Here is a 12,818-nt window from a genome sequence, read left to right as displayed (position 1 = left end):
GCACCGGCCTGTACCCTACCTGCCCTCAGCACTGGCCTGTACCCTACCTGCCCTCAGCACTGGCCTGTACCCTACCTGCCCTCAGCAGTGGCCTGTACCCTACCTGCCCTCAGCACTGACCTGTACCCTACCTGCCCTCAGCACCGGCCTGTACCCTACCTGCCCTCAGCACTGGCCTGTACCCTACCTGCCCTCAGCACTGGCCTGTACCCTACCTGCCCTCAGCAGTGGCCTGGCCCCTTACACTAAATCTGAATTTGTCCTGCTAGGTGACCTAAACTGGGACATGCTTAAACCACCTGACCAAGTCCTAAAGCAATGGGACTCTTTAAATCTCTCAGATTATCACCAATCCCACAAGGTATGACTCCAAACACCCAGAAAAGGCTACTCTCCTCGATGTTAACCTCACAAATAATCCTGATCGGTATCAGTCTGGTGTTTTCTGTAATGACCTTAGTGATCACTGTTTTACAGCCTGTGTTCGTAATGGCTGCTCAGTGAAACGACCTGTCCTGATTTGTCATAGACGCATGCTAAAAAACTTTAATGAGTAAGCCTTCCTTCATGACCTGGCCTCTGTAAAATGGCATAGAATCAGCCTGATCCCCTGTCAAAGATGCTTGGACCTTATTTTTTTATATTTACATTTACGTCATTTAGCAGATGCTCTTATCCAGAGCGACTTACAAATTGGTGCATTCACCTTATGATATTTTTAGTAGTTTTGATAACAAACAACCCCTAATAAAGAACATTTGAATTAAAAAACAGGTTCAGCCCCTGGTTCAACCGTGATCTGGCAGAGTTACTCCACCTCAAGAATTCCATTTGGCAAAAGGCTTGGCACACGCATACTCAGGCTGACTGGCTCTCATTCAGGCAAATGAGAAATAAGTCCACTCGGGCTATTCGGAAGGCCAAAGTTAGTTACTTTAAGGAGCAGTTCTCTCTCTGTGAGTCTAACCCCAAGATGTTCTGGAAAACGGTTAAAGACCTGGAGAATAAACCCTCCTCCTCACAGCTGCCCATGTCCCTTAATGTTGATGATGTGGTTGTTACTGACAAGAAGCACACGGCTGAGCTCTTTAATCACCACTTCATTAAGTCAGGATTCCGATTTGACTCAGCCATGCCTCCTTGCCTGTCCGACTATCCCCAATGCTCCTCCCTCTTTTTTCCCCTGCCCCGCTACAAAGTTTCTCCCTGCAGGCGGTCACTGAGTCTGAGGTGCTAATGGAGCTTCTGAAACTTGACCCCATAAAAAACATCTGGGCCAGGTTAACCTGTCTCTCCTCTCTGGGGAGGTTCCCATTGCTTGGAAGGCAGACACGGTGCGTCTTTTATATAAAGGGGGAGATCAAGCTGATCCTAACTATTATAGGCCTATTTCTATGTTTTTCTTTTGAGAAATGAAGAAGTAGTGCTATTCATTGTAAGTGTCACTCCAGGTGGACTCTACTGTTTTGGTGCGCGTGAACTGAAGTGCGCTACATGTTGTTTTTATCCGGTATTGAACACAGTATATTCCGTCTTCAATTTTATTGATTATTTACGTTTTAGGGTACCTGAGGATGGATTAGGAACGTTGTTTGAAATGTTTGGACCAAGTTGACAGGTAACTTATTAGATACTTTGTATCTTATTAGATACTTTGGGCGTGTTGAAACCGGTGTATTCTGAATCAAACGTGCCAAATAAATTGTCATTTTTTTGGGACATAAAGAAGGACATTATCGAACAAAAGGACCATTTGTGATGTTTCTGGGACATTTTGGAGTGCTAACAGAAGAAGATCTTCAAAGGTAAGGCATTCATTATATCGCTATTTCTGACTTTTATGGCGCACCTGTCTGGTTGAAATATGATTTTCATGTGGTTGTATGCGGGGCGCTGTCCTCAGATAATCGTATGGTCTGCTTTCGCCGTAAAGCCTTTTTGAAATCTGACACAGCGGCTGGATTAACAAGAAGTTAAGCTTTATTTTGATGTGTTACACTTATATTTTTGTGAATGTTGAATATTGATATTCCTGTAGTTTGAATTTGGCGTGCTGCCATTTCATTGGATGTTGTCAAATCGATCCTGCTAAAGGGATTGGCACGTGAAGGGATCCATATTAAACGCTCTACAACAAAGCTTTCTTAGTGTCCAACAAGCTTTCTCTTCCTTTAACTGAATTTGCCTATTTAAAGAAAGGTTCAATTAAAAAAAAAAATTTAAAAAAGTGCTCTGGTGTGGTGTCCTCCGGTGTGACAGCTCAAAGACATATTATTTTGCTGTAGAAAATATTATTTTATAGGCTATGCTGTAGGGGTCGCATGTACAGCCTGGCAGTGTCAATGATACGGTTGCTTTGACCATTTTGGCTAAAGGCTTCCATGTGACAACCTGTTTAATCTGATGCTGTGCATGTTATGGATTTTTGTGGAATTGGGATTTTATTTAACATTTTCCCAGATCTTGTCATTCCATTTTTTTTATGGAAAAGTTAAGAGTGTTGCCGGGACAATCCCGGGATCTTGGTTACCCATGTTAATTCCTAGTTAATCCCATGTTTATCCCTAGTTAATCTGGTGTGGATTGGTGTGGTCTGATGTGGAGTGGATTGGTGGGGATTGGTGTGGTGTGGATTGGTGTGGTGTAGAGTGGATTGATGTGGTGTGGTCAGGTGTGGTGTGGAGTGGATTGGTGTAGTGTGGAGTAGATTGGTGTGGTGTGGATTGGTGTGGTGTGGTCAGGTGTGGTGTGGACCAGGCCAGCTGCTGCAGAACGCACAGCTGAAATATGTTTCTCAGTGGAGAAGTAGGAGAGGGGGGAGAGAGAGAGATATAATCTGAAGTCAAATGTCTACTGTTTGCTGACGATCTGGTGCTTCTGTCCCCAACCAAGGAGGGCCTACAGCAGCACCTAGATCTTCTGCACAGATTCTGTCAGACCTGGGCCCTGACAGACCTGGGCCCTGACAGTAAATCTCAGTAAAACAAAAAGAATGGTGTTCAAAAAAAGGTCCAGTCGCCAAGACAACAAATACAAATTCCATCTAGACATCGTTGCCCTAGAACAAACAAAAAACAATATATACCTCGGCCTAAACATCAGCGCCATAGATAACTTCCACAAAGCTGTGAATGAGCTGAGAGACAAGGCAAGGAGGGCCTTTAATGTCATCAAAAGGAACATCAAATTTGACATACCAAATAGGATCTGGCTAAAAATACTTGAATCAGTTATAGAACCCATTGTTCTTTATGGTTGTGAGGTCTGGGGTCCGCTCACCAACCAAGAATTCACAAAATGGGAAAAACACCAAATTGAGACTCTGCATGCAGAATTCTGCATAAATATCCTCAGTGCACAACATATAACACCAAATAATGCATTCAGAGCAGAATTAGGCCGATACCCACTAATTATCAAAATCCAGAAAAGAGATGTTAAATTCTATAGCCACCTAAAAGGAAGCGATTCCCAAACCTTCCATAACAAAGCCATCACCTACAGAGAGATGAACCTGGAGAAGAGTCCCCTCAGCAAGCTGGTCCTGGGGCTCTGTTCACAAACACAAACAGACCCCACAGAGCCTCAGGACAGCAACACAATTAGATCCAACCAAATCATGAGAAAACAAAAAGATAATTACTTGACACATTGGAAAGAATTAACAAAAACTAGAATGCTATTTGGCCCTCAACAGATAGTACACAGAGGTAGAATACCTGACCACTGTGACTGACACAATCTTAAGGAAAGCTTTGACTATGTACAGACTCAGTGAGCATAGCCTTGCTATTGAGAAAGGCCGCTGCAGGCAGACCTGGCTCTCAAGAGAAGACAGGCTATGTGCACACTGCCCACAAAATGAGGTGGAAACTGAGCTGCACTTTCTAACATCCTGCCCAATGTATGACCATATTAGAAACACATATTTCCCTCAGATTACACAGATCCACAAAGAATTCGAAAACAAACCCGATTTCGATAAACTCCCATATCTACTGGGTGAAATACCACAGTGTTCCATCACAGCAGCAAGATTTGTGATCTGATGCCACAAGAAAAGGGCAACCAGTGAAGAACAAACACCATTGTAAATACAACCCATATGTATGTTTATATATTTTCCCTTTTGTACTTTAACCATTTGCACATCATTACAACACCGTATATAGACATAATATGACATTTGAAATGTCTTTATTATTTTCCAACTTCTGTGAGTGTAATGTTTACTGTTTATTTGTATTGTTTATTTCACTTCCGTTTATTATCTATTTCACTTGCTTTGGCAATGTTAATATATGTTTCCATGCAAATAAAGCCCCTTGAATTGAATTGATAGAGGAAGAGGAGAGAGAGCAAGAGAGAGATGGAGGGGGGAGAGAGAGAGAGGAGGTGAGGCAAAGAGAGAGAAGGAGAGATGGAGGAGAGAGAGATAGACAGAGAGAGAGGAGAGAAAGATATAGAGGAGAGGGATGGAGGAAAGGTGGGATAGGGGCAGAGACGACAGCAGGTGAACAGTAGGTGAACAGCAGGAGGACAGCACGTGTTTGTGTGTACTGTACTCACGCGTCAGGTCCTCGTCAGCCATCGTTAGGGTGCTTCGCTCCACCTCCAGCCGGTTCCTCTCCTCCTCCAGAGAGGACACTAGCTCCTGGCCCTCAAAGACACAAGTCTCTAGAGACTCCTTCTCCGCTCTGACAGACAGCACATACAGAGAGAATTAAGCATTTGTTGAATTAGAGAGAGAGTGAGTGAACGACAGAGAGAGAGAACGACAGAGAGAGAGAGAGAACGACAGAGAGAGAGAGAGAGAACGACAGAGAGAGAGAGAGAACGACAGAGAGAATGACAGAGAGAGAGAGAGAACGACAGAGAGAGAGAACAACAGAGAGAGAGAGAGAGAACGACAAAGAAAGAGAGAGAGCTGTTAGTCCCTTCCACCAAACTACCAGGTGTGAAACAAATCAAATCAACTCAAAGTTTATTTGTCACGTGCACCGAATACAACAGGTACAGTGAAATGCTTACTTACAGGCTCTAACCAGTGTGTGTGTGTGTGTTTGTGTGTGTGTGTGTGTGTGTGTGTGTGTGTGTGTGTGTGTGTGTGTGTGTGTGTGTGTGTGTGTGTGTGTGTGTGTGTGTGTGTAGGTAAGTAAAGAAATAAAACAGCAGTAAAAAGACACCGGTTAGTCAGGCTGATTGAGGTAGTATGTACATGTGGGAATGGTTAAAGTGACTATGCATATATGACGAACAGAGAGTAGCAGTAGCATAAAAAGAGGGGTTGGTGGGTGGCGGGACACAATGCAGATAGCCTGGTTAGCCAATATGCGGGAGCACTGGTTGGTTGATGCAAATAGTCCAGGAGTCGATGCAGGAGTCTTATGGCTTGGGGGTAAAAACTGTTGAGAAGCCTTTTTGTCCTAGACTTGGCACTCCGGTACCGCTTGCCATGCGGTCGTAGAGAGAACAGTCTATGACTGGGGTGGCTGGGGTCTTTGACAGTTTTCAGGGCCTTCCTCTGACACTGCCTGGTATAGAGGTCCTGGATGGCAGGCAGCTTTGCCCCAGTGATGTACTGGGCCGTACGCACTACCCTCTGAAGTACCTTGCGGTCGGAAGCCGAGCAATTGCCGTACCAGGCAGTGATGCAACCAGTCAGGATGCTCTCGATGTTGCAGCTGTAGAACCTTTTGAGGATCTCAGGACCCATGCCAAATCTTTTTAGTTTCCTGAGAGGGAATAGGCTTTGTCGTGCCCTCTTCACGACTGTCTTGGTGTGTTTGGACCATTCTAGTTTGTTGTTGATGTGGACACCAAGGAATTTGAAGCTCTCAACCTGCTCCACTACAGCCCCGTTGATGAGAATGGGGATGTGCTCGGTGCTCCTTTTCCTGTAGTCCACAATCATCTCCTTAGTCTTGGTTACGTTGAGGGATAGGTTGTTATTCTGGCACCACCCGGCCAGGTCTCTGACCTCCTCCCTATAGGCTGTCTCGTCGTTGTCGGTGATCAGGCCTAACACTGTTGTGTCGTCAGCAAACTTAATGATGGTGTTGGAGTTGTGCCTGGCCATGCAGTCGTGGGTGAACAGGGAGTACAGGAGGGGACTGAGCACGCACCCCTGGGGAGCTCCAGTGTTGAGGATCAGGGTGGCATATGTGTTGCTACCTACCCTCACCACCTGGGGGCGGCCCGTCAGGAAGTCCAGGATCCAGTTGCAGAGGGAGGTGTTTAGTCCCAGGTTCCTTAGCTTAGTGATGAGCTTTGAGGGTACTATGGTGTTGAATGCTGAGCTGTAGTCAATGAATAGCATTCTCACATAAGTGTTCCTTTTGTCCAGGTGGGAAAGGGCAGTGTGGAGTGCAATAGAGATTGCATCATCTGTGGATCTGTTTGGGCGGTATGCAAATTGGAGTGGGTTTAGGGTTTCTGGGATAATGGTGTTGATGTGAGCCATTACCAGCCTTTCAAAGCACTTCATGGATACGGACGTGAGTGCTACGGGTCTGTAGTAATTTAGGCAGGTTGCCTTTGTGTTCTTGGGCACAGGGACTATGGTGGTCTGCTTGAAGCATTTAAAAAATTTTTTTGGGGGGTATTACAGACTCAATCAGGGACATGTTGAAAATGTCAGTGAAGACACCTGCCAGCTGGTCAGCACATGCCCGGCGCACACGTCCTGGTAATCCATCTGGCCCCGCAGCCTTGACCTGTTTAAAGGTCTTACTCACGTCAGCTACAGAGAGCGTGATCACACAGTCGTCCGGAACAGCTGATGCTCTCATGCATGCCTCAGTGTTGCTTGCCTCGAAGCGAGCATAGAATTGATTTAGCTCGTCTGGTAGGCTCGTGTCACTGGGCAGCTCGCATCTGTGCTTCCCTTTGTAGTCTGTAATAGTTTGCAAGCCCTGTCACATCCGACAAGCATCAGAGCCGGTGTAGTATGATTCAATGTTAGCCCTTTATTGACGCTTTGCCTGCTTGATAGTTCGTCGCAGGGCATAGCGGGATTTCTTGTAAGCTTCCAGGTTAGATTCCCGCACTTTGAAAGCGGAAGCTCTACCCTTTAGCTCAGTGCGAATGTTGCCTGTAATCCATGGCTTCTGGTTGGGGTATGTACGTATAGTCACTGTGGGGATGACGTCCTCGATGCACTTATTGATAAAGCCAGTGACTGATGTGGTGTATCCTCAATGTCATCGGAAGAGTCCCGGGAACATATTCCAGTCTGTGATAGCAAAACAGTCCTGTAGTTTAGCATCTGCTTCATCTGACCATTTTTTTTATAGACTGAGTCACTGGTGCTTCCTGCTTTAGTTTTTGCTTGTAAGCAGGAATCAGGAGCATAGAATTATGGTCAGAATTGCCAAATGGAGGGCGACGAAGAGCTTAGTAGGCGTCTCTGTGTGTGGAGTACAGGTGATCTAGAATGTTTTTCCCTCTGGTTGCACATTTAACATGCTGATAGAAATTTGGTAGAACTGATTTAAGTTTCCCTGCATTAAAGTCTCCGGCCACTAGGAGCGCCGCCTCTGGGTGAGTTGTTTCCTGTTTGCTTATTTCCTTATACAGCTGACTGAGTGCGGTCTTAGTGCCGGCATGTGTCTGTGGTGGTAAATAAACAGCTACGAAAAGTATAGATGAGAACTCTCTAGGCAAGTAGTGTGGCCTGCAATTTATCACAATATACTGTACTTCAGGCGAGCAAAATCTAGAGACTTCCTTAGATTTCGTGCACCAGCTGTTGTTTACAAATATGCACAGACCGTCCCCCCCCCCCCCCCCCCCCCCCCTCGTCTTACCGGAGTGTGCTGTTCTATCTTACCGGTGCAGCGTATATCCCGCTAGCTGAATATCCATGTCGTCATTCAGCCACGATTCCGTGAAACATATGATATTACAGTTTTTGATGTTCCGTTGGTAGGATATTCGTGATCGTACCTCGTCTAGTTTATTGTTCAATGATTGCACGTTGGCAAGTAATATTGACGTAACGGCAGCTTTCCTAGTTGCCTTCTGCGGGTCCGGACGAGGCATCCGGCTCTTCTTCCTCTGCGTCACTTCCTTTTGCGAATAATTGGGATGTCTGCCCTGTGGGGTGTTTGGAGAATATCGTGTGAGTCCTGCTTGCTGCTGTTGTTGTTGAAAAAATCTTTGTCTAATCCGAGGTGAGTGATCGCTGTCCTGATATCCAGAAGCTCTTATCTGCCGTAAGATACGGTTGCAGAAACATTATGTACAAAATAATTTACAAATATCGCGGAAAAAAACACATAATAGCACAATTGGTTAGGATACCGTAAAACGGCGGCCATTTTCTGCAAACAGGGAAGGGACTCAGGTGGTATGCTAATTTGGTATAGAGCAGACCTAACTCACTCCATTAAATTAATCAGAACAGGAACATTTTACATTTGGCTCGAAATTCAAAAGGAAATGATCTCAACAGAGAGAAATATCCTCCTGTGTGCCACCTAAATCCCCCCACTAGAATCTCATACTTTAATGAAGACAGCTTCTCCATCCTGGAGGGGGAGATCAACAATTTCCAGGCCCAGGGACATGTACTAGTCTGTGGCAACCTAAATGCCAGAACCGGACAAGAACCTGACACCCTCAGCACACAGTGGGACAAACACCTGCCTGGAGGTGACAGCATTCCCTCCCCCATATGCCCCCTTAGGCACAACTACGACAACATAACCAACAAAAACGGATCACAACTCCTGCAGCTCTGTCGCATGCTGTGTATGTACATAGTTAATGGTTGGCTTCGAGGGGACTCCTCTGGTAGGTACACCTATAGCTCATCTCTTGGAAGAAGTACTGTAGACTTCTTTATCACTGACCTCAACCCAGAGTCTCTCAGAGCGTTCACAGTCAGCCCACTGACACCGCTATCAGATCACAGCAAAATCACAGTCTACTTGAACAGAGCCATACTCAATCATGAGGCATCAAAGCCAAAGGAACTGAGTAATATTAAGAAATGCTATAGATGGAAGGAATGTAGTTTGGAAACCTACCAAAAAACATTTAAGCAACAACAAATTATATCCCCTCTAGATAACTTCCTGGCCAAAACGTTCCACTGTAGTGGTGATGTAAACTTCGCAGTAGAAAGTCTTAACAGTATATTTGACCTCTCAGCTTCTCTATCAAATCTATAAATGTCAAATAGAAAACTGAAAATTAACAACAATGACAAATGGTTTGATAAACCAGGTTTGAGAAACCTGTCCAACCAAAAACATAGAGACCCAGAAAACCTGAGCCTACGCCTTCACTATGGTGAATCACTAAAACAAGGCAGAAATACACTACGGGAAAAGAAGGAACAGCACGTCAGAAATCAGCTCAATGTAACTGAAGAATCCATAGACTCTAACCACTTCTGGGAAAATTGGAAAATACCTAACAAACAACAACACAAAGAGTTATCTATCCAAAATGGAGATGTCTGGGTAAACCACTTCTCCAATCTTTTTGGCTCTATAACAAAGAACAAACAGCAAAAACATATACATTAGAATCAACTATTAAGGACTACCAGAACCCACTGGATTCTCCAATTACCTTGAACGAACTAGAGGCACAAAATACAAAACCCTCCAACCCAAAAAGACCTGTGGTGTTGATGGTATCCTCAAGAAAATGATAACGTATACAGACAACAAATTCCAATTGGCTATACAAAACTCTTTGACATCATCCTTAGCTCTGGCATCTTCCCCAATATTTGGAACCAAGGACTGATCACCCCAATCCACAAAAGTGGAGACAAATTTGACCCCAATATCTACTGTGGGATATGCGTCAATAGCAACCTTGGGAAAATCCTCTGCATTATCATTAACAGCAGACTTGTACATTTCCTCTGTGAAAACAATGTACTGAGCAAATGTCAAATTGGCTTTTTACCGAATTATCGTACGACAGACCACGTATTCACCCTGCACACCCTACTTGACAAACAAACAAACCAAAACAAAGGCAAAGTCTTCTCATGCTTTGTTGATTTAAAAAGAGGGTCTGCTATACAAATTGATGGAAAGTGGTATTGGCGGAAAAACATACGACATTATAAAATCCATGTACACAAACAACAAGTGTGCGGTTAAAATAGGCAAAAAACACACACATTTCTTCCCGCAGGGCCGTGGGTTGAGACAGGGATGCAGCTTAAGCCCCACCCTCTTCAACATATATATCAACGAATTGGCGAGGGCACTAGAACAGTCTGCAGCACCTGGCCTCAACCTACTAGAATCTGAAGTCAAATGTCTACTGTTTGCTGATGATCTAGTGCTTCTGTCCCCAACCAAGGAGGGCCTACAGCAGCACCTAGATTTTCTGCACAGATCCTGTCAGACTTGGGCCCTGACAGTAAATCTCAGTAAGACCAAAATAATGGTGTACCAAAAAACTCTCTAAAAAAGGTCCAGTCGCCAGTACCACAAATACAAATTCCATCTAGACACCATTGCCCTAGAGCAAACAAAAAACAACACATACCTTGGCCTAAAAATACTTGAATCAGTTGTGAGGTCTGGGGTCCGCTCACCAACCAAGAATTCACAAAATGGGACAAACACCAAATTGAGACTCTGCATGCAGAATTCTGCATGCAAAATATCCTCTGTGTACAATGTAAAACACCAAATAATGCAGAGCAGAACTAGGCCGATACCCTCCAATTATCAAAATCCAGAAAAGAGACGTTAAATTCTACAACCACCTAAAAGGAAGCGATTCCCAAACCTTCCATAACAAAGCCATCACCTACAGAGAGATGAACCTGTAGAAGAGTCCCCTAAGCAAGCTGGTCCTGGGGCTCTGTTCACAAACACAAACAGACCCCACAGAGCCCCAGGACAACCACACAAAGATATTATCTACTTCACTTGCTTTGGCAATGTTAACATATGTTTCTCATGCCAATAAAGCCCTTGAATTGAATTGATTTGAATTGAGAGCGAGAACGACAGAGAGAGAGGTTCATTTTTCATCTGCTGCATTACAATAATACACACACACACACACACACACACACACACACACACACACACACACACACACACACACACACACACACACACACACACACACACACACACACACACACACACACACACACACACACACACACACAGTGTGGTAAAGTGGTTAGGGCTCTGAAAATAGGACCATTGAAACCCTATAGGTACCTGAAGCAGTAAAACCCAATGAACCACGGTTGGTATACTCCGTCAATAAAACCCAACCTGAAACGTCTTGTTACACAACGACACACGCTATGGTACTGTTCTGCACAAGAAAGAACCAGACCCACATAATCACCCACCCACTTACTACCATCCCTCCCAATCTTCCCCAACCCACAACCAAACACACACTGCCTTACCTGAGAATGGCCAGCTCCTGTTCTAGGCCCCATGCTCTGCGGTCAACGGCAGTCAGCTGGACCCCCAGACTGGCCTTGTCCTTGGCCACATCCTCTCTGTCACGGTGGGCCCTCTGTAGTGCCACAGCCTTGCTGTCCAGCTCTCTACGGCTGGAGGTCAGTTGGTCGGACAGGGACTGGACCTGCTTATTGACCTGGGGATGAACACAGGAACATATCATGGACACACAACCACAGACTGCTGCTCTGACAGAGACCTGCTAACTGACACAGAAACATCACAACCACAGACTGCTGCTCTGACAGAGACCTGCTAACTGACACAGAAACATCACAACCACAGACTGCTGCTCTGACAGAGACCTGCTAACTGACACAGAAACATCACAACCACAGACTGCTGCTCTGACAGAGACCTGCTAACTGACACAGAAACATCACAACCACAGACTGCTGCTCTGACAGAGACCTGCTAACTGACACAGAAACATCACAACCACAGACTGCTGCTCTGACAGAGACCTGCTAACTGACACAGAAACATTACAACCACAGACTGCTGCTATGACAGAGACCTGCTAACTGACACAGAAACATCACAACCACAGACTGCTGCTCTGACAGAGACCTGCTAACTGACACAGAAACATTACAACCACAGACTGCTGCTATGACAGAGACCTGCTAACTGACACAGAAACATCACAACCACAGACTGCTGCTATTACAGAGACCTGCTAACTGACACAGAAACATCACAACCACAGACTGCTGCTATGACAGAGACCTGCTAACTGACACAGAAACATCACAACCACAGACTGCTGCTATGACGGTGTCACGACTTCCGCCGAAGTCGGCTCCTCTCCTTGTTCGGGCGTCGTTCGGCGGTCGACGTCAACGGCTTTCTAGCCATCGCCGCTCCATTTTTCATGTATCCATTTGTTTTGTCTTGTTCCCTGCACACCTGGTTTACATTCCCCAATCACACTACATGTATTTATTCCTCTGTTCCCCATCATGTCTTTGTGTGAAATTGTTTTGTCTTTACGTGCCAATTTTGATGCGCTAGACTGGTATTCGTTTTTTCCGTGTTTTATCACGAGGTATGTTTATTTGTTTGAACAATATTAATGTGACTGTTTGCGCATTTTGCACTTTTGCCAATTGGCTGATGGTTTCGACGCAGTGGCGTCCGTCTGTTGATTTCTCCTGCCTAAATAAAGTGTGCGTCTGTTCACAACTCTCTTCTCTCCTGCACCTGACTCCGCTCCCAGTACGAACACCATTGACAGAATTTCACACCTACCATGGAGTCAGCAGGAGCAGGTACCCCGGTCAGAGGAGTCGAGGAGCGCGTCCAGGAACACTCGGCAATGCTGCATCATCTCGGTGCCATGATGGATCG

At 45.3% G+C, this 12,818-nt stretch overlaps 1 protein-coding gene across 1 annotated transcript in view; it reads right to left on the bottom strand.

Moving 5' to 3' along the window:
* crocc2 (ciliary rootlet coiled-coil, rootletin family member 2) overlaps positions 1–12,818 on the bottom strand; it is an 85,883-nt gene that overhangs the window by 53,227 nt on the left and 19,838 nt on the right. Inside the window, exons 5-6 of the mRNA XM_045697461.2 lie at positions 11,411–11,604; positions 4,570–4,697 (exon numbers count right to left, since the gene is read on the bottom strand). Coding sequence (XP_045553417.2) covers positions 4,570–4,697; positions 11,411–11,604 — 322 coding nt within the window. The remainder of the gene's footprint in view (positions 1–4,569; positions 4,698–11,410; positions 11,605–12,818) is intronic.

Source organism: Salmo salar, chromosome 16 (genome assembly GCF_965601325.2).
Source record: "Salmo salar chromosome 16, fSalSal1, whole genome shotgun sequence".
Lineage (NCBI taxonomy): Eukaryota > Metazoa > Chordata > Actinopteri > Salmoniformes > Salmonidae > Salmo > Salmo salar.
The sequence above is the reverse complement of the archived record's forward strand: the minus strand, read 5'-3'. Positions and strand labels throughout refer to the sequence as shown.